Raw genomic sequence first — 21,974 nt, forward strand, 5'->3', positions numbered from 1 at the left:
GTAGAAGGCTCCTGGTTTCTAAACTCTAGTGAAAAGACCTGATGCTACATCGAAACTTGCTAAAAGCGCTGCTAGCAACTGTCAACACTTGAAGACACTTCTACTCACTGTCCGCTTCCCTTTCAAACCAGACCTTCCCTCAGCTGACTGCACACCCAGAGCTGCCTGGCCGTGTGCGTCACTCCTGCCTGTGATGCAGCTGGGTCCACATCTGAGACAACACAACAGCAAAACCCCAGAAGAGCTCTACTGAGAAAACTGGCTTTGTCATTGGCCACTGGGAAGTTAAAGATTTTCAGTCCCCAAAGTCACACTCAGCTAGACTCTCCATATAGCCTCTGGAGATCCAGGCACATCCTGAGGGCACTTTGTCCCAGCCTGGCAACACTGCAGAAGACAGGCTTGCTACGTACCACTGAGAGCAGGACCCCACAGAAAAGCAACAGCAGCTACTCAGAGAAGAACTTGGGGATATTGGTGGATGAAAAAACAGACATGAACCAGCAATGTACACTTGCAGCCCAGAAAGCCAACTGGATCCTGAGCTGCATCAAAAGAAGCATGGCCAGCAGGTCAAGAGAGGTGAGACTCCCCCTCTGGTCTACTCTTGTGAGACCCCACCTGCAGTACTGTTTCCAGCTGAGGGGTCTCCAGCACAAGACAGACATGGACCTGTTAGAGCAGGTCCAGAGGAGAGCCACAAAAATTATCTGAGAGCTGAAACACCTCTCTTATGAAGAAAGTCTGAGAGATTCAGGATTGTTCAGCCTGGAGAAAAGTTAGAGTGGACCCCCTTGCAGCTTTTTGGTACCCCTTAAATGGGCCTTATAAGAAAGATGGAGAAAAACATCTGTAAACAGGAGAAAAACCTGTAGTGACAGGACAAGAAGTGAGGGTTTTAAACTGAAGGAGGGTAGATTTCAAATAACTAGAAGGAAGAATAGGGCTCACTTGTACTTCTGTTGAAAGTATTTGGGCCAGTTCTGTTTAATAACTTTATTGATGATCTGGATGAGGGGATTGAGTGCACCCTCAGTAAGTTTGCAGATAACTTCAAGCTGGGCATGAGTGTTTGTCTCTTGAAGGTAGGAAGGCTCTACAGAGGGATCTGGGCAGCCTGGACTGGTGGGCCAAGGCCAATTGTAGGTGGTTCAACACTGCTCCATGCCAGGTCCTGCCCGTGGGTCACAGCAGCCCCAGCAGCGCTGCAGGCTGGGGCAGGGGGCTGGGAAGCTGCCCGGAGGGAAAGGGCCTGGGGGGGCTGGCTGGCGGCCGGCTGGGCATGAGCCCCCAGTGAGCCCAGGTGGCCAAGGTGGCCAACAGCATCCTGGTTTGTGTCTGAGACAGTGTGGCCAGCAGGACCAGGGCAGTGATCACTCTCCTGCAGGGAGGGCAATGAAGCTAGTGAAAGGTCTGGAGCACTAGTCTGATGAGGAACAGCTGAGGGAACTGGGGGTGTTCATCCTGGAGAGGAGGAGACTCAGGGGGGACCTGACTGCTCCCTACAGCTGCCTGACAGGGGCTGTAGCAGGCAGGGGTCACTCTGCTCCCAGATAACAAGCAACAGGACAAGATGAAATGGACTCAAGCTGCACAAGGGGAGGTTTGGATTGTATAGTAGGAAAAATGTCTTCACTGAAAAGGTGGTCACACATTGGAACAGGCTTCCCAGGGAGGTGGTGGAATTACCAACCCTGGAGGTGTTTAAAAATCATGTAGATCTAGTGATTAGGGACAGGGTTTAGTGGTGGACTTGTCAGTCCTGAGTTAATGGTTGGACTTGATCTTAAAGGTCTTTTCCAACCTAAATGATTCTATGATTCTAAGAAGTATTTTATGATGAGGGTGGTGAGACACTGGAACAGGTTTCCCAGAGAAGTCACAGACGCCCCACCATTGGAAGTGTTCAAGGTCAGGTTGGATAGGGCTTTGAGCAATGTAATCTAGTGAAAGATGTCTTTGTCCACAGCAGGGGTGTTGGACTAGATGGTCTTTGAAGGTCCTTTCCAATGGAGACCATTCTGTCATTCTGCTTGGTACTCCACCTGTTGCTGCCAGAGGATGCTGCCTTTACAGTTTGATGTTACAGCTTCCCTGGGAGCGGGAGACCAGAGTTCCCTCCCCAGTCTGATGGGAGAAAACCCTCAGCTCTTACACCCTGGGAGAAGTCTCAGCCACTCCTGCTCCTCCCATGGTCTTCTTAACCCCATGCTCTGATCTGCCAAGGTCCTCCTGTCCCCTCCTTGGCCAGGAGCAATAACTCACTGGGCTGCTGGACACCACATAGCACCCCAGTGCCTCAGGTTTGGGTTTGGGTTCCAGGCTGGGGCCCAGCCCCTCAAAATCTGGGTGCTGCAATGTCAGACCCCTTCTTGGAGCAAGGTCTTTATGCACAGTGTACTGTCTGATGTTGGATATTACTTTGTATCCCATGCCTCGTTTTTCTGACCTTGGTCCTGTGTCCCTGTCCTCTTTCAATAACCAAATGTAAACGACCAGAAGAGCGTGTTTCAATCTGACAGCATTTAACACAGCTCAAGTAACAGTGCCCTTTCCCTAAAACCAGATGAGTCACCGTCCAGGACTACCAGCAAATCCCCCTTTCTCAGAGTATCAGGACTGTCTACCACCTCTAGTGCTCTGATACAGGCAGCAACCTGTTGATAACTGTTGTTGCAGGAACTGTATGAAGGTGTAAATGTGCAACACACTACTTTCTGGGAGTTGTGGGTAGGAAAGGCTGAAGGCACCTTTGTTTTTTCCCAGTTGGTGAATTTGACAGTGGGAGTATGCACATGGGAGACTGGCTTTGGCTGAGACTGTGGTTTATGTTGGAGGAATTTGAAAGAAGTGCTGCATATTGATAGGTAAACTGAGGAATGCAAGTCTCTTCAACTAGGTCATCTTCTGGATGTGTGAGCTGAGCTCTGGGATGGTGGGAGAGCTCTGGAATGCCGCAAGAGCAGAAATTTCTGCAGGAATCGAAGATGCCTTGATTGATATGTAGCCTATGTAACTACCTGTAAGCACTTCTTGTGACAAGTGGTATGAACATTCAGATGGCATGGATTTCCACAGGCCCAAATCTTTACCTCAGCAATTTGTTTTATTTATGGTACAGATTGACAGGTCAGACCTGGAAAAAAAGGCAAAAGAAAGAACTGAGGTCCTTTCCTGAATTGCCGGTATGGATACTTGCTAATGAATTATGACATCAAGAAAAGAAAGGAGCATCTGTTGTTCAGCTGCACTGACCTACATAGCAGAAATCGCAGCATACCTTATGATATCTCCCTTAGCATGAATTCATGCACAGGATTAAACAACTCTTCTTGAAGAATCTCCCCCTTTTTTGAAATTTCAAGTGTAAGGCTGGGCATATGTCCATGAGTGTATTTATGCCTTTTATACATCAGAAGTGACCTCATATCTCTCTCTGAGACTCCAACCCAGCAGTGCAGCTAGACCACAGCCTCCTATTGCCATGACCCAATCTTTGTCTCTTGGATGGTCGTCTTGCCATGTCTATGACTCTCAGTCACCAGCACTATCACACTGAAGGACTCAGATTACTCCTCTATTTTCAGAATTTTACCAACACAACCTCCAAATGCTTTTAGTAATACTTATTTCCCACTTAGTGGCCTGCTTAATGTATTGCTCTTTGGCATTTCTTATAAGCTTCATACCATCATATGGGGAAGATAAATGTTGTCATTCCCATTGTACAGCTGGGATAGCTGCAGCACACACATACCAAGCAATCCACCCTGGGTCATACAGTGAGTCGGTGGGAAAGCCAGCAATAGAATCCATAAGTCCTGCATCCAAGTTCTCTAAGTGCCTTGACTAGTCCAGATTCCCTCCTTAACACCCTTGTCAAATTATTTATAGGAGATGCATTCATATAGTCAGTAAGACAGCAAAATTTTCTAATTATATCTAGTCATGTCAAATGACAATTATGCCCTTAGTTCAGTTTGCCAGACAATGCTTTGCCAAAAATTTTTTGACCGAAGAAAGAGTAGGCATCTGTAGCATCTGCAGACTAGATCGTATAAAATGTCCCTGTGACAAGTCTGCCCTGTCTCCACGGAAAGCTTCAAGGTAAGTGTATGGGGTCGGCAGGCTTGCAAGAAGGGGATGGTGCCCTTATGTGCCGCAGCATTCCTGCTGCCTCCGATGCTCATTTCCAGGAGGGGAGTCCGTTTCTCAGCTTAGGGTTTAAATCTGCTTTCAAGGCACCTGCACCTTTTCACTCTGGATTTCTGTGCAGCAGCAAGCAGGGAGCTGCCATTTCTGTTTCACAGTACCGACCAGCTGCCAGCCTGCAAGACCCCAGCTGGTGTCACGAGAGGTAAGAACCTGATTTACTAATTCTTAGAGGAAAGAGAAAGATCCTTTTGGGTGGGGTTTCTAGATGGCTGAGTGAATGATTACTGTTTCACCCTGTATTTTCAGACCCAGTGTAACTGATTACAGTAGGTGGTGGGGTGTGCCCAAGGCTGGTAAGGCTTTCAGGTGAATCTTAGAAATACAGAACAGCCCAGGTGGAAGGGACATCAAAAGACCATCTGGTCCAATCTTTAAGTGGCTGTGTTTGAGGTCTCTGACCACTGATGGCAGACCAGAAAATCCCCACGGGGACATTCTTCACTTCTGCGTAACAGACCTCAGAGGGAGCGAGGCGTGCTGGCTTCCCACCTCTGCTGTCACAGCAGTAGAACTAGACCAATATGAGCACAGTAGGAAAAAGTGCAAAATTCAACATTTTGTCTCAGAGCATGTGAATGGATGTGTTATTTTGTCCAAAATTTGCTGTGAATCACTAAAGAGCAGAAAGAACAATTACGAGCAAACAAACTCTGCTTGTCATCTCTGTAAAACGCTGCCATTTGTTCCCCTTACTACTCTGCCTGTTCTCTAATTAAAAAAAAAAAAAAAAAAAAAAAAGGAAGCTGCAGCTCTCGTTCTCAGTAAGCCACCACCTGTTCCTTCAGGGACAAATAAAGAATTATCATGTTACTGCCTTATTTTAGTACAAATATAACAGAATATTAAAGGTGGTGTAAATATTAGGTACCTATCTCTATACAGGATAGAAATACAGAAATGTTTGTCTTTTGTCTAAGCTGCCCATTGTTATTTTCTGGGGGAAAAAAAGCTGGAAAAGTGATTTTTCAGATAAATTAATACTGGCTTTAAAAATCCTTGTTTTTTTAAATTCCTGAGTTGAGCTTTGAACCTTTGCATGTAACATTTTTTTCCTTTAAAATTATATTAATTTAAGAAGAAAAAAAAAAAAACCAAAAGAAAATAACAGAAATGGAGCTATGTCAGTATGCCTTGGAACAGCATTACTCTTCTTTTGTCAGGCACTGTAACTATTTATGCCTGTATTAAAGAACTCACTAAAATTAGCAAATATTTGCATCATTAATAAAATTTTAAAAATGTTTTAGAGACTGAAACTGAGCCATTAAGATGCTCTATGCCACTCAAGACACCAGTGTATGAGCCTTCTAATCTTTCTGAATTAGTATCACTTGGGAATAATTAGAGTGCCTAAAAAGCTGAAATTAATTTTGAGGTACTTAACTCTGCAAAACAGTGCCTAAATGCTTGACTAATAAGATACTAAGGATTATTTCAAATGTGAATGCAATACAGTGGACCCTAACACAAAAAATTTCAAAAAATATAATTTTCAAAGTTTCCATATATGTTGAATCATACCTATGCAAAAATATACAATTACTTCCAAAATCCCCTATGAATAGTATTAGTGTAGTATCATTCATTTCTCATTTTTTCTGCTACTAAGAAATGCTTACTTTTTGAAATATTTGGGCAACATATCTGCTCTTCCACAGCGATCTCTGCTGACGAGACCCTCCATAAAGTGCAGCCATGTCATCAGATTCCGAGATGGCCATCTTTGGGGAGGCAGCTCCTTACCTCCGAAAATCGGAAAAGGAAAGAATTGCAGCCCAGAACAAGCCTTTCGATGCCAAGACATCTGTCTTTGTGGTACATGCAAAGGAATCCTTTGTGAAAGGGACAATCCAGAGCAAAGAAACAGGGAAAGTCACTGTCAAGACTGAAGGTGGAGAAGTGAGTAAACCATAAGATTTACAAACAGCATTTGATTCCTGCTCTGGGCTCTTAGCTGGCATGCAGGGACCTTTCTTTCCTCTGACAGACCCTGACCGTGAAGGAAGATCAAATCTTCTCCATGAACCCTCCCAAGTACGACAAGATCGAGGACATGGCCATGATGACCCACCTCCACGAGCCCGCTGTGCTGTACAACCTCAAAGAGCGTTACGCAGCCTGGATGATCTACGTAAGTACCAGCAGCAGCCTGCCTTTGGGCAGCCGGGAGGAACTGCTCTGCCAGGCCAAGTGGGAGCCAACGTGCTGTCTCCCTTCCTCGCAGACCTACTCGGGGCTCTTCTGCGTCACTGTCAACCCCTACAAGTGGCTGCCGGTGTACAACCCGGAGGTGGTGTTGGCCTACCGAGGCAAGAAGCGCCAGGAGGCCCCTCCACACATCTTCTCCATCTCGGACAACGCCTATCAGTTCATGCTGACTGGTGAGTGGCTCCGTCTATCTCAGAGGGATTGTACCATGAAGTTCTCTGAAGGCATGCTCTGTCCCAGTAATAAAATGAGGCTTTTTCAAAGCTTTCATGGTACTCATGCATACATGCCAAAAGTGACTCTTTTACTATCTTCACCCCATTTTTTCTACTATTTTGAATTACAGACACCCTTGCACTCACTGAAGGGTTCTAGAGGGTTTTTTGGCTGCTTGGTTGGTGTTTTAAGTTAAGCTGACAGCATAGAGTTGAGAACATTAAACTTACCTGACTGCGTTTCATGCTTTCTGTATTCTTCATTGAGTTTTAAGCACTGTTCTCCACTCTGTCCCTTTCACAGATCGCGAGAACCAGTCGATCCTGATCACGTACGTACACCCCCTGCTCGGGTCCCTGCGGGGCTGCCCGGTGCCAGGGGACCTCCTGCCTGACCACACGCTCTCTGTGTCTCTCTTTGGGTTGACAGCGGAGAATCCGGTGCCGGGAAGACTGTGAACACAAAGCGTGTCATCCAGTACTTTGCAACAATTGCAGCGAGCGGGGACAAGAAGAAGGAAGAGCAGCAGCAGGCAGGCAAAATGCAGGTAAAGTAACAGGTGCTGGCTGGAACCGATGCTTTCCGCTGTTCCTGACATGATTTTTGGAAAGGATAAGCAGCAATAATTCTCATCCTGCAGGGAACGCTTGAGGATCAAATCATCAGCGCCAACCCACTGCTGGAGGCCTTTGGAAACGCCAAGACTGTGAGGAACGACAACTCCTCACGCTTTGTAAGTTGCATAACCAAATTATTCCTGAAAAATAATAAATAGGAGTGTATGGCAGTAACTGTTTACTGGTTTTCAGCCATACTTTTTTCAGGACTAAGACCGAATTTTCTTATGATGACTTTCTTATCATGACTAATGAAATCCACCCATTCCTTCCCATTTGTATATTGATCATACATAAGACGTACAGCTGTCTCACTTTTGATTATATTCATGGTCAAAACTGTAAAAGACAACTTTATGTCAAGTGTGGAAATAGAGCTGATTCTTAAGAAAATATCTGAGCAGAAATCTTCTGTCCAGTGGAGTAAATAGCAAAACTCTTACAGTCAGGTATGTTTTAATGACATAGATCTTAACACACTTTTATTCCTTTAAAGGGCAAGTTCATCAGAATCCACTTTGGTGCTACAGGAAAACTAGCTTCTGCTGATATTGAGACATGTAAGACACTTCCCTGAACTGTTCACAATCTACCCGTTCACCCATCTATTCATACACTACCTTTTCACACAACCGTCTATCCTGCCTTTCCCATTTTTCTTCCCATTTTCTCCCTATATTCTTTTTTGACATGTCTTCTTTTTTTCTAAATAAAATTTCCCTCCAGATCTGTTGGAGAAGTCCAGAGTCACTTTCCAGCTCAAAGCAGAAAGAAGCTACCACATATTCTATCAGATCATGTCCAACAAGAAGCCAGAGCTAATAGGTAGGAAGAATGATGAACTTACAGGAAGGTTACTAAACATCAGCTCCAATTATTACTTGTTTCACTAAGTTTGCTTGTCCTCCTCTTCCTGCTTTCAGACATGCTTCTCATCACCACCAACCCATATGATTATCACTTCGTAAGCCAAGGCGAGATCACTGTTCCCAGCATTAATGACCAGGAGGAGCTGATGGCTACAGATGTAAGTAATGATTAAAAACATACCTATTGGCATCTCTCCCAGACAGAGCTTTTATTTTATTTTTCCTGTTGCAGAGTGCCATTGACATCCTGGGCTTCACTGCTGATGAGAAGACAGCCATCTACAAGCTGACAGGGGCTGTCATGCACTACGGGAACCTGAAGTTCAAGCAGAAACAACGAGAGGAGCAGGCAGAGCCCGATGGCACAGAAGGTATTAGCAAAGTCTGTGGTTGATCTGTTAGAAATAGAATATCAATAATCAGTATTTGGAAGATGGAGAAAGAAAACAGTGGAAATGTGTAAAAAAGTGTTCAGGTGAGCTAGTATATAGGTATGAAACTGCCATCCAAAATATACCCTTTTTTTAATTACTACCTAATCTTTATTTGAAGTATAAATTGCATATGTGTCCATAATTCTCTCCTAGAGTATCACAGATCTAGATAGCACAGCCTGCTCAGTGTGCTTGTATTAAAAACCCACTGAGAAGAGAAAGGTTTTTCAGAAAATACATTTCTAGTTGCTTTTCTAAAGAAAATGGAACCATTAAATTCAGTATTAGAATTTTTCCTTCATAAATGACGTTATTTAGGAATTTTGCTCAGCTGAGGGAACTTTCCTTCAATTTCTTTCTTCTCCTTTGGAGATTCAAACCCATAACCATCACTACATACTACTATTACCTAAACATCAGTCCAAGTGAAGCGTAGACACACTACATAGGAAAGAACTGACTTAGATTTCTACATCTCAGTTGATTACTTAATCACTTAAACGTTATATACTGCATACATGGTTTGAAATGACTAAACCTTGTCTACTTCAAAGAATACTCTCAGATGGTCACTTTCAGGGCTGAATTTTTAGGTTTTGATCCTGAGCGAAGGAATATGTTTTCTTTTCTGCCCTGACAGTCAGTCTTCAGAAACGGGCACCTCTTAATTGTTGCCTCTGATTCTGGAATGCATTCCCCTTTAGGGAATTCTGCGAGTCTGTGTTTATACAGCTACTGCCAAGTACAGGTGGCCCAACTACCTAAGTGCATGTTTTGGATTACACTGAGGCAGCCAACCTGCTAACACTTCGTTTTTTAGTTGCCTGGCTTATACATAGCAATTAGCTCTGGACTGAAGTGATGAACTTCAGCTTTCAGGATGAATTATTAATACATTGTTTCTAGATGCTTCTATGAAGATTTTTAATATATGCAATATATTTATGATATATCAATATATACCAATAAGGTGTACTGCTCTGAAAAGCTTTCAAAACAAAGATGATTTTTTTTATTTTAATGACTGTCATGCTTCCTCTGAGATCCAGCAAGCAGAATTTGGTCAGAAGGGAAATCAATATTGCAGTTGCTTTGGAAAGGGTTCACAACTCAGAATGCACATGCCTTGTTAGTCTTCATTTTTCTATCTGCTTATCCTTCTACTCAGTGGCTGACAAGGCTGCCTACCTGATGGGTCTGAACTCAGCTGACCTCCTCAAGGCCCTCTGCTACCCCCGAGTCAAGGTTGGGAATGAGTATGTGACCAAGGGTCAAACCGTGCAGCAGGTAGGAAAAATGTGGTAGCCTGGGACATGCTTTGATGGTTCCCATTGATTCTCCTCTGCTGAGTATAGTAACCTCCAAACCTTTCTCCTTGCTTTAGGTGAACAATTCAGTGGGTGCTCTGGCAAAGGCGGTCTATGAGAAGATGTTCTTGTGGATGGTTGTTCGTATCAACCAACAGCTGGATACCAAACAACCCAGACAGTACTTCATCGGTGTCCTGGACATCGCTGGCTTTGAGATCTTTGATGTAAGATTTGCAGGTTTGAGGACTGCTATTGCAGGGGGAGACTTCTATATCAGAGGACTTCCAAGTAATATTCTTCTGAAGGTTTTACATGCAATTTTAATTTAACATTTGCAGTTTTCTGGGGAAAAAAAAAACCTTCCTTTTTTTTTTTGGACCAAAATCCTCAGAAGCTTCATCAGTACAAGAACAGAGTTATGTTTTCTTATGTAAAAGTAGCAAATGAAATTTTATATGTTGCAATATTTTAACAGCGTTAGCCTAATGTTAATGATTAAAAAGAACCCAATATAATTGTGGCTACTTTGTATAAAGGCTTCCAGAGCAGAACCAGGATTTGGAGACCGAGCAACAAATATATGACAGGTTAAAGTTTTGTATGTTTTTTGAAAGACCAAGGAATGAAAAGGTAGGTGTTTAATCAGATATTTAAAAATTGGAGACCAGGGTACCTCTCTTTTGTGGCTGAATAAAAAAAATGCCAAGTACTTTATGAGTTTTAGGACATTCACTAAGGATATCTGCTCTAGAAAAAAATTTCACTTTCATTATGTAGGTATTTCTCTGGGGAATTGCATATAGGTCGTGCTGTGGTGTGGGATAACAACTGATAATGCAGTTGTGTTTTAACTGGGAAGACTTACAAAGGGTTGAGAAGGTAAGGACTGTGCATATTGACAATGGCTTGGTTTCTTTTCCCACTGGGAAGTTCAACAGCCTGGAGCAGCTGTGCATCAACTTCACCAATGAGAAACTGCAACAGTTCTTCAACCACCACATGTTCGTGCTGGAGCAGGAGGAGTACAAGAAGGAAGGAATTGAATGGACATTCATTGACTTTGGGATGGACCTGGCTGCCTGCATTGAGCTCATTGAGAAGGTAAAATTTTAATTCAAAATGTCATGTATTTTCAGGAACTAATTATTTTAAATTGAAAATGGCTAAATGCTATTCAAAACAAAGGTCTCTACCATGGTTAACTTCATGGATTCAGTTTCAGTTGTTGGAATATCTCTTAATCTGTATTATTGCTTATTATGCATTAGAGATATTAAAAGTCCACATATAACTATGGAAATCATTCCTCACATACCTTCTCTGTGTGGAAGATATCTCTGCTTGCTTGATTAAAGGACATTTTAAAAAAAAACCAAACCACAGAGCAGATCCCAAAGCAGAGTACAAATAGTTATCTGGACAATACTTTACTATGTAGCATCTAAGAAAAAATGTAAGTACAAGGCAATACAGTCAGTGCCTGAACTCTGAGTGCAAGAAATTGAAGATTTCTTGGGTTTTTTGTATAATTTAGGGAGTTGATTAAAAGTACAGAACCTGAAGTATATATACAATGAACACATTTGCGAAACATTTTTAAATATGATCTTTCTCCTCGTGACATTTTAACATAGTTTTTAGAACAGGAAACATTCCTGAATCACTGTGTCAAAGTGTGAGCAAAGCAGGTGAATCTTTTAAGCTAACTTTTTAGAAAGAAATTTTCTTCATGGCAAGGGTATTGATTTCTTTCTCAGCTTCCTGTCATTTACTATAGTCCCTTTAAGACAAAGTCATGCTTATATTATTCTGCAGGCATTCTCTTTTTTATTGTACTATCTTCCAGCCCATGGGCATCTTCTCCATCCTGGAAGAGGAGTGCATGTTCCCCAAGGCAACTGACACCTCTTTCAAGAACAAGCTCTATGACCAGCACCTGGGCAAGTCCAGCAACTTCCAGAAGCCCAAGCCTGCCAAAGGCAAGGCTGAGGCCCACTTCTCCCTGGTGCACTATGCTGGCACGGTGGACTACAACATCTCTGGCTGGCTGGAGAAGAACAAGGACCCCCTGAATGAAACTGTCATTGGGTTGTACCAGAAATCCTCTGTGAAGACACTGGCCTTACTCTTTGCCTCTTATGGCGGAGCAGATGCAGGCTAGTTTTCTAACATCTTTTTTTTCCAACTTTTATGATATGTAAAGATGCAACATAAAATATAACATTAAAATAATCTTTTTGGTTTTAGAGGCTAGTGGTGGTGGTGGTGGAAAGAAGGGTGGCAAGAAGAAGGGTTCTTCTTTCCAGACAGTCTCAGCTCTTTTCCGGGTAAAGTATGAATTTCATTATCTGTAAAGTGACATGAACGTAGTTTAACATCTGACCTACCTAAACTCCCATTCTTCTCATGACCTAATTTTTATGATGAAACTATAGCAAGTATAAAATGGGTAGAGGTTATTCACTGATTTTTCTTGTTAATTATCTGTTCATTTTGGGGATTTATTTCACTAAATCCTCAACAGCAACCTGAATTTCTTTTGAAAGTTCACTTACACTCTTTGTGAAACATATTTCTAAGAATCCAGTATGTATATAGAAATATTATTCATATAAAAGCTTGTGTTAAAATATTTATACAGTATGATATTATTTTCTCCAGACTAAAGTATTTAACTATATTGAACAATATATTTAAGTACATTGCAAGTTTGATTAAAGCAAAATTTTGAATTTGAAAGCTTCTTCCTTCTAAGATTCATTACACTAGTTCCTTGGCATCTATATTCAGAGTATACACAAGTAATTTCTTTAGTATAAGGCCCTATACATAATCCCACAGGAGAACCTGAACAAGCTGATGACGAATCTACGGAGCACTCACCCCCATTTTGTCCGTTGCATCATCCCAAATGAAACAAAAACACCTGGTAAGATGCTCAAGCAGAAGGAGAACTCCCTCTGATACATCCCTTCCCCTCTGCGATGGAGACTCTGGCATTCATTTGTGCTCGGAATTTCTAGGTGCCATGGAGCATGAACTGGTACTTCACCAGCTGCGATGCAACGGCGTGCTGGAAGGCATCAGAATTTGTAGGAAAGGTTTCCCCAGCAGAGTCCTCTATGCTGACTTCAAGCAGAGGTAAGAGCACTGCACCTCTCAGCACCATTAAAAGCAACGTTGGTTCGTTCATGTAGGTTCGTGCAGGCTGGACTCTGTTGTCAAAAATAGCTACCTGTGAGCTGGTGGGGCCCAGTAGCTGGTGTGTGTTGCTTGGGGAAAAATAGCCTTGTCTTTCCCTTTCTCCTTCCACAGATACAAGGTGCTTAATGCCAGCGCTATCCCAGAGGGACAGTTCATTGACAGCAAGAAGGCTTCTGAGAAGCTGCTTGGGTCAATCGATGTGGATCACACGCAGTACAAGTTTGGCCACACCAAGGTACAAGCCCTCCTTGACCCACTTACGGCATGTCTGTGCTTTGCTCTGCCTGACAGTGACGGGCTGCAACATTCCCTTTCTCAAGGTCTTCTTCAAAGCTGGGCTGCTGGGACTCCTGGAGGAGATGAGGGATGAGAAGCTGGCACAGCTCATCACCCGCACACAGGCCAGGTGCAGGGGCTTCCTCATGAGAGTGGAGTACCAGAGAATGGTGGAGAGGAGGTAGACATTCCCCAGCTTCACTTAAAGCCCCTGTACCTGGGGGAAACTGTTGGCACTCATCATACTGAAGATATTCAATGTGCGCTTTAATTGTGCTTCAGGGAGTCCATCTTCTGCATCCAGTACAACATTCGTGCATTCATGAACGTGAAGCACTGGCCCTGGATGAAGCTGTTCTTCAAGATCAAGCCCTTGCTGAAGAGTGCAGAGTCTGAGAAGGAGATGGCCAACATGAAGGAAGAGTTTGAGAAAACCAAGGAAGAGCTTGCCAAGTCTGAGGCAAAGAGGAAGGAGCTGGAGGAGAAAATGGTGAAGCTGATGCAGGAAAAAAACAATCTGCAGCTCCAAGTGCAGGCTGTGAGTAACTTCTTTACTTTTTTTTCACGTGAGGGAAATGATTAAATAAAGATCTAACTCTTCTTGCATACTACAGAACTCTCAAATTACACACTAAACTGCCTTAAAAATAATTCTAAGTTGAACACCATGTAACTAAAGGTAAAACTCAGGCCACATACTTTCCCCACTCAATCTCAATATTAAGAAGTAGAGTTTAAGCTAAAGAAAGATTTTTTTAGTCTTAAGGCCTGCAGGGACATGTCTCCACATGAGTTCATGACATAAAGTTTCATTATAGACAGTGTCATGTATTTAGTGGAGCAGGGACAATGATTCCATTGACCAACAACTCTGCCTTAATGCAGTTGTCAAAATGAGGAGCCTCGTGCCATTTCTCATGGTGTATCTCACCTGAGCCCTGCTCCCAGAAGATACAGATGACCATTACATCCCACAACACTAATGCCAGCCTTATATGTTTGTCTCTAATAACGTGTGGCCTCTCAGAAACTTAAGCAACCTTTAGGAAATACCCTTAGGTTGAAGTGTCCATTTCAGGGAAAGATGAATCTTGTTCTAGTGTCCACTGAATGTATTAGCTAGGTATAAATCTACTAATGGGAGTATCATATATTTTCTCGATGGTGGAATTATTTCTGTTTCTCAGTAGTTCCACATAAATTTGAATACGGTACATTATAAAATACAGTCACTTTCTAAAGGCAAAAAGGAAAACATCGATAAAATGCAAGTAACCCTCTGACATACCTGAAATAAGCCAGGTGAAATGTAGTGGAGGTACACACTGTATATATTGATGAAAAAGTCAGGAAAAAAGAAACTGATTTAAAGACTTGTTCTAAATTTATAATTCATACTGCAACTGAACAGTAACCTTTTCACAAAAAGTAATCCCAAAAGTCTTACTGATGCACATCTGTTCCTTCAACATTAAGTACCCATTCACATATTTTCCCACCAGGAAGCTGATGCTTTGGCTGATGCTGAGGAAAGGTGTGACCAGCTCATCAAAACCAAGATCCAGCTGGAAGCCAAAGTAAAGGAGGTGACTGAAAGGGCTGAGGATGAGGAGGAAATCAATGCTGAGCTGACAGCCAAGAAGAGGAAACTGGAGGATGAATGTTCTGAGCTCAAGAAAGATATTGATGACCTGGAGTTAACACTGGCCAAGGTCGAGAAGGAAAAGCATGCCACCGAAAACAAGGTATACACATGGGGCTTCATGGAAATGGAACAAGACTCTCAGAGTACGAGCTTGCTACCGTAAGACATGCTGTCTTTGGAGAATTTTGATCTGGGCCTTGTGTGAGCATTGAAAGGATAAACGAAACACCTGGCAAAACACTGCAAAGTGAAAACATCACTGCACCAGTGAACATGTTTTCTAAGCAGTTTTGACACTTACTTCATGTTTGTAGGTGAAAAACCTCACAGAGGAGATGGCGGCCCTGGACGAGACCATTGCCAAGCTGACTAAAGAGAAGAAAGCCCTCCAAGAGGCCCATCAGCAGACACTGGATGACCTGCAGGCAGAGGAGGACAAAGTCAATACGCTGACCAAAGCTAAGACCAAGCTGGAGCAGCAAGTGGACGATGTAAGCACGGTTGTCCAGAAGAACAGGGCGGGTATAGATTATAGAACTGGCTGGTAGAGCGCTGATGGTTATCTTCTATTCAGCTGGAAGGGTCCCTGGAGCAAGAGAAGAAACTGCGCATGGACCTTGAGAGAGCAAAGAGGAAACTCGAAGGAGACCTGAAGCTGGCCCATGACAGCATCATGGATTTGGAGAACGACAAGCAGCAGCTGGATGAGAAACTGAAGAAGTAAGCGTGGCTGTGGGGCACCAGACTGTGGGGCTGGTGCGCTTGGGGGGTTTTGCTCAGACGCTAACACAGTTTGCTTTGCCCAAAGGAAAGACTTTGAAATCAGCCAGATCCAGAGCAAAATTGAGGATGAGCAGCTCCTGGGCATGCAGTTACAGAAGAAGATCAAGGAGCTGCAGGCAAGTGTCTGGCCCTTCCCCTCTCTCAGCCAGTCTCAGGCCGGGAAGGAGGAGGGCATGGGTGCGAAGGGTGCCTAATGTTCCCCAGGCTCGTATTGAGGAGCTGGAGGAGGAAATTGAGGCAGAGCGAACGTCTCGGGCAAAAGCCGAGAAGCATCGGGCTGACCTGTCGAGGGAGCTAGAGGAGATCAGCGAGCGCCTGGAAGAAGCCGGAGGGGCTACCGCCGCTCAGATTGAGATGAACAAGAAGCGTGAGGCAGAATTTCAGAAGATGCGTCGCGACCTGGAGGAGGCCACGCTGCAGCACGAAGCCACGGCTGCGGCCCTGCGCAAGAAGCACGCGGACAGCACCGCTGAGCTTGGGGAGCAGATCGACAACCTGCAGCGAGTGAAGCAGAAGCTGGAGAAGGAGAAGAGTGAGCTCAAGATGGAGATTGACGACTTGGCCAGTAACATGGAGTCTGTCTCCAAAGCCAAGGTACACAAAAATATAATGAAAACAACTTGAAAATACATGATGTTTTAATATGTCTCTTTAAAATATGGCCATGTTACAGTATAACTCTGTCTTCACATGGAACTGTATTTCTCACCTTCTTATGCCAATGCACAGTATATCGCTTGCACAACTGTTCACATTTTTCTGGTGAGAATCATGTTGTTCAGACTACGAAAGCATCCAGATACTCATCTTTCATGATCTATGATCTCCATAGGCAAACCTGGAGAAAATGTGCCGCACTCTGGAAGACCAACTAAGTGAGATTAAGACAAAGGAAGAAGAGCATCAGCGCATGATCAATGACCTCAGTGCTCAAAGAGCCCGTCTACAGACAGAGTCAGGTGAGAGAGCTTCCTCTGTGGTGCTGAATGAGAGGACATTCTAAACCAGTTTGTTTGGGTCACAAATTACAATGAAAATATTTCCTGTGTGCATTCTTAGGTGAATATTCACGCCAGGTGGAGGAGAAAGATGCTCTGATTTCTCAGCTGTCAAGAGGCAAGCAAGCTTTCACCCAACAGATTGAGGAACTCAAGAGACACCTAGAGGAAGAGATAAAGGTGATAAATTTTCCTACATCTGGCCACTGAAAACACTCTTAACTCGACACTGCCTAGTGGAGACAGGGTCTGCATAGGACAAGATATAATGGGAGATATTTATTTGTGTAGAAAGTACAAACAGTGGATTTCACCCTCTAGACTTACGTCTGTCCTTTTTTGCAAACACCTACACCCTCACAGCAGTCATGTTTGCAGTCTTAACTTCATTAGAAGAGATTTCCCAGGATATTTCCATTCATTGTAACAACCCTGCTCTCTAACAAGGCCAAGAACGCGCTGGCCCACGCCTTGCAGTCTGCTCGCCACGACTGTGACCTGCTGCGGGAGCAATACGAGGAGGAGCAGGAAGCCAAGGGGGAGCTGCAGCGCGCCCTGTCCAAGGCCAACAGCGAAGTGGCCCAGTGGAGAACCAAATACGAGACGGACGCTATTCAGCGCACAGAGGAGCTGGAGGAGGCCAAGTATGTAGTGACAGTGTGTAAAGAAGCAAAAGGGTACTGAGATTTCCAAGGGGACATTGAAAGAGAACACACAGGGATATTCTGAGGAACAAGTCACGGCTTTGCTTTAGGGGAGGGTAACAAAAGGTGGGAAAATTTATTCTATAGAAGGTTTAATGGTTTGGTAAGGAAAAAGCTAAAAACATCACAAATGAAACCATCACCCTCTGTGAACTGCAGACTACAAAACGATTAAGCACACTTTTGTGAAAAGCACACTGGTTCCTGTCTGCTAACTGTGAGTTGTGCTTACATTTCCCAGGAAGAAGCTGGCCCAGCGCCTGCAGGAAGCAGAGGAACACGTTGAAGCTGTGAATGCCAAATGTGCCTCCCTGGAGAAGACAAAGCAGAGGCTGCAGAATGAAGTGGAGGACCTGATGATTGACGTGGAGCGATCAAATGCTGCCTGCGCAGCTCTGGATAAGAAGCAGAAGAACTTTGACAAGGTCTTGTGGGCTCCAGCCCTGGGGTTCCTGGGCAGAGCGTCCCCTCCCGATTGCCACATCCACGCTCACGTGCCGTTTCCCTTCAGATCCTGGCAGAATGGAAGCAGAAGTATGAGGAAACGCAGGCTGAGCTGGAGGCCTCCCAGAAGGAGTCTCGCTCCCTCAGCACGGAGCTGTTTAAGATGAAGAATGCCTACGAGGAGTCCCTGGACCACCTGGAAACGCTGAAGCGTGAGAACAAGAACTTGCAGCGTAAGTCCCTGGCCCTCTGCTCCTGGCTGGGCTTTCTCACAGGTTTCTCCATTTGTCACACTAAACTGGTTTGGGCCTGAACTGATAAGATGATGTTTGTCACCTTGGTGTCCCAGGGCCTGTTCCCATTCAGGTCTGTGCCTGACCATGCCATTTTTCACACTTCCTTGCAGAGGAGATCGCTGACCTCACAGAGCAGATTGCAGAGGGAGGCAAGGCCATTCATGAGCTGGAGAAAGTCAAGAAGCAGATTGAGCAGGAGAAATCTGAAATCCAGGCTGCCCTGGAGGAAGCTGAGGTACACGCCCATAATCCCTGGAGTCTGCACTAAAGATATGAGCAATGGGGAAATGTGGCTGAAAAATGCTTGTTCCCCTCTCTTTTGGCTGGGGAGTGTAAACAGCTGAGATTTCCTGCAATATTCTACAATTACATAGAAATGAGCAGTGGCCTTATCTACATTACCAATATTTGTGTCCACTTGTCCAGGCGTCCCTTGAACATGAAGAGGGGAAGATCCTGCGCCTCCAGCTTGAGCTCAACCAGGTGAAGTCTGAGATTGACAGGAAGATAGCAGAGAAAGATGAGGAGATTGACCAGATGAAGAGGAACCACCTCAGAATTGTGGAGTCCATGCAGAGCACCCTGGACGCTGAGATCAGGAGCAGGAATGAGGCCCTGCGGCTGAAGAAGAAGATGGAGGGAGACCTGAATGAAATGGAGATCCAGCTGAGCCATGCCAACCGCGTGGCTGCAGAGGCACAAAAGAACCTGAGAAACACGCAGGCTGTGCTCAAGGTCCGTTCAGCAAAGCGACAGGGAGAGAAATGACGTCCCTGACAATTCTGGTGCCCAAGCGCATGCTGCCACCTTGCCATTTCTCTTGTCCTTTTTGCAGGATACCCAGATACACTTGGACGATGCTCTGAGGACGCAGGAGGACCTGAAGGAGCAGGTGGCCATGGTGGAGCGCCGAGCAAACCTGCTGCAGGCTGAAATTGAGGAGCTGCGGGCAGCCCTGGAGCAGACGGAGCGGTCAAGGAAGGTGGCTGAGCAGGAGCTTCTGGATGCCACCGAACGAGTGCAGCTCCTCCATACCCAGGTCAGGCACTGCTCTGGAAATTAGTCCCATCCACAACACAGAATGTGATTGTTATGCATCTTGTGAGTGTTTGCTGTGTAAACACATGCAGAGCCACGCCGTCATAGGGCTGCTCCAGACAGCCAGCCATGTCCGGTTTGCAGCTGTGGCCCTAAAGAGGACTCTTGTGTTAAAGACTTTCAAGAAACAATACTCACACTTTTAGCTCTTGGTGTTGAGGCATTACGTCTGACATTGCAAATATCGTCCTTCCTGTTGCACAGAACACCAGCTTGATCAACACCAAGAAGAAGCTGGAGACAGACATTGCGCAAATCCAGAGTGAAATGGAGGATACGATCCAGGAAGCCCGCAATGCTGAAGAGAAGGCCAAGAAGGCCATCACAGATGTGAGTTGGGGGCTCCCTTCAGTGCCAATGGTGGGCGTATTTTCCCTCACATGGTCTCCAGCCCCACAATGGCTTTGACCCTTTGCTCTCATCAGGCAGCCATGATGGCAGAAGAGCTGAAGAAGGAGCAGGACACCAGCGCCCACCTGGAGAGGATGAAGAAGAACCTGGACCAGACGGTGAAGGACCTGCAGCACCGTCTGGATGAGGCCGAGCAGCTGGCTCTGAAGGGAGGCAAGAAGCAAATCCAGAAGCTGGAGGCCAGAGTGCGTGGGGCTTTTCTTTGTGCATGAGTGAGCACGCCACGTTAGCAGCCAGCAGGGAAGCTCCAAAGATGGGCTTCTCGTTGCAGGTGCGGGAGCTGGAAGGGGAGGTTGATGCTGAGCAGAAGCGCAGCGCTGAAGCCGTGAAGGGCATGCGCAAGTACGAGAGGAGGGTGAAGGAGCTGACCTACCAGGTAAGGCAGGAGGCCTCCTTGGCCTCACACACCCTCTCCCAGGAAGCAAAAATTTTTGCACTTGGTTGTCAAGGGGAATTGTTAACTCACATGGTGGGAAAACTGATTCACGCTCTTTCCTGCTTTCCAACCACTCCAGTCTGAGGAGGACCGGAAGAATATTCTCAGGCTGCAGGATCTGGTGGACAAGCTGCAAATGAAGGTGAAATCCTACAAGAGACAAGCTGAGGAGGCTGTAAGTATTGCTTGGAGGATAGGCAAGTGTTGCTTTCTGTGAGTATCACACAAGCACTGAGGAGATGAATACCAGAAATCAGGAAAATGTCAGTGAGAAATAATCAAGGTTTTTAGAGTCTTTGTCAATCCAGATAAGCACTCTTGGCACATGAGCATGAAATGTGTGGGAGAATAAGTACACATATGGCAAGATCAAGTGATGAAATAGCTCCTGAAGAGTGACATAGTACTGGTGAATCTTGGCACAGTGGGGTCCTGAGTAAGGGAGGATGAGGAGGTCTGTGTGAGACTTACGTGTAAGCAGTAGTAGGTGGGAGGTAGGAGTTCTCTGCCTTCCCTTGGGAAACAGCTACAGCCCCGCAAGGCCGAGAGGTGCAGGTGGAGTGAAACCCCTGCCCTGGGCTCCTCACCACCAACTCCCTCTCCCCACACAGGAGGAACTGTCCAATGTCAACCTCTCCAAGTTCCGCAAGATCCAGCACGAGCTGGAGGAAGCCGAGGAGCGGGCTGACATTGCAGAGTCGCAGGTCAACAAGCTCCGAGCGAAGAGCCGAGAGTTTCACAGTAAGAAGATAGCAGAGGAGGAGTGAGGATTCATGAGGCAGCAAAGTGACCCGAGGGCTGCACAAAATGTGAACCTCTCCGTCACTTTCTTCTGTAACTCATCTTCGAAGCATGTTTAAGTCTAGAGAATAAAGACAGTAGACTCCTCTGCATACACAGCAGAAGCAGTGCTTTTGGTTGTTATAACTCAGTTCTGCAGTTACTTAAGTTTTGACTATTTTCAGGAGTAAATTCCAGAAATTAATTTATTTTCTGGAGTAAGATCCAGAAGCTGTTCTACTCCAGCTACTGTTACAGTTAGAGCCACCAGAGGAAACAAGATTTTTTGCTCTACGCTACAGTGTTTCCCAGCAACAGAAATGTTATTTCAGGTTAGGTTTTCTGTTAGAGAATTCATACACCAATGCTCTACAAGGATACATGTCAAAAGGAACTGGGTTTGACTATCTAAAACTAGCAATGAGATCAGCTCTGGGAACATGACATCATGAAAAATCTCATCTGACACTCTGAGGATACAGGGGAACACTAAACGTCTCAGCTCCACACTTCCAATCAGTGCTTCCTGGCTGCCTTTGGCAGCAAAGGATGGGTTTTCTTGTACAAACACTGGATGGAAAGAAGTAGCCAACAGTCACTGACTTGTTTTTTCATCCCATGTGGGGTAGCAATGCAAGCAAAATCAGAATGCAATGTGTGGGCAGGATACAAACAAGGAAAAGCTGACCATGAGGAAGAGTTTCAAGGCAGAAAGAACGGCTCCCAACCTCACCATCCTTGTCAGGGCCACGAGGAGGCTGTGCAGTCTGAGCAGAGGGCAAGGCTGGATAGCACTGACGCCTCCACCCTGAAGCAGAGTGTTGTACCCACCGGGAGATCACAATGACATGTTAGTGCTTCATTTGTCTGGAATAGGTGTTTAACAGAGGCAACTGCCTAATTACCTGCACAGGAAGCAGCAGCACAGCTTAAAATATAGAACAGCCCCTCTGGCAGCACTGGACCCTGGTGCATCGCGTTAGCTGTTAAGGGCAGATTCTACAAGCAGATGTCAGGCTCTCTTTCACTA

The 21,974-nt window shown here is 45.0% G+C and overlaps 1 protein-coding gene across 1 annotated transcript; it reads left to right on the plus strand.

Annotated features, from left to right (window-relative positions):
- The first annotated feature begins 4,186 nt into the window (after window positions 1-4,186).
- LOC121081636 (myosin heavy chain, skeletal muscle, adult-like) lies at window positions 4,187-21,091 on the plus strand. Its single transcript, XM_040580831.1, has 39 exons — window positions 4,187-4,357; window positions 5,874-6,114; window positions 6,203-6,346; window positions 6,440-6,596; window positions 6,943-6,970; window positions 7,069-7,186; window positions 7,280-7,372; window positions 7,753-7,816; window positions 7,983-8,081; window positions 8,180-8,283; window positions 8,358-8,496; window positions 9,728-9,846; window positions 9,944-10,093; window positions 10,800-10,970; window positions 11,716-12,025; window positions 12,117-12,196; window positions 12,711-12,798; window positions 12,893-13,010; window positions 13,185-13,308; window positions 13,394-13,530; window positions 13,632-13,887; window positions 14,852-15,094; window positions 15,309-15,485; window positions 15,569-15,714; window positions 15,803-15,893; window positions 15,982-16,371; window positions 16,610-16,736; window positions 16,837-16,955; window positions 17,223-17,419; window positions 17,721-17,904; window positions 17,991-18,156; window positions 18,330-18,454; window positions 18,646-18,954; window positions 19,055-19,258; window positions 19,522-19,647; window positions 19,743-19,913; window positions 20,000-20,104; window positions 20,244-20,339; window positions 20,776-21,091. The coding sequence occupies exons 2-39, from the start codon at window positions 5,911-5,913 to the stop codon at window positions 20,929-20,931; spliced, it is 5,835 nt and encodes a 1,944-aa protein (XP_040436765.1). The 5' UTR covers window positions 4,187-4,357; window positions 5,874-5,910; the 3' UTR covers window positions 20,932-21,091.
- Window positions 21,092-21,974: the final 883 nt, after the last annotated feature.

Source organism: Falco naumanni, chromosome 1 (assembly GCF_017639655.2).
Source record: "Falco naumanni isolate bFalNau1 chromosome 1, bFalNau1.pat, whole genome shotgun sequence".
Lineage (NCBI taxonomy): Eukaryota > Metazoa > Chordata > Aves > Falconiformes > Falconidae > Falco > Falco naumanni.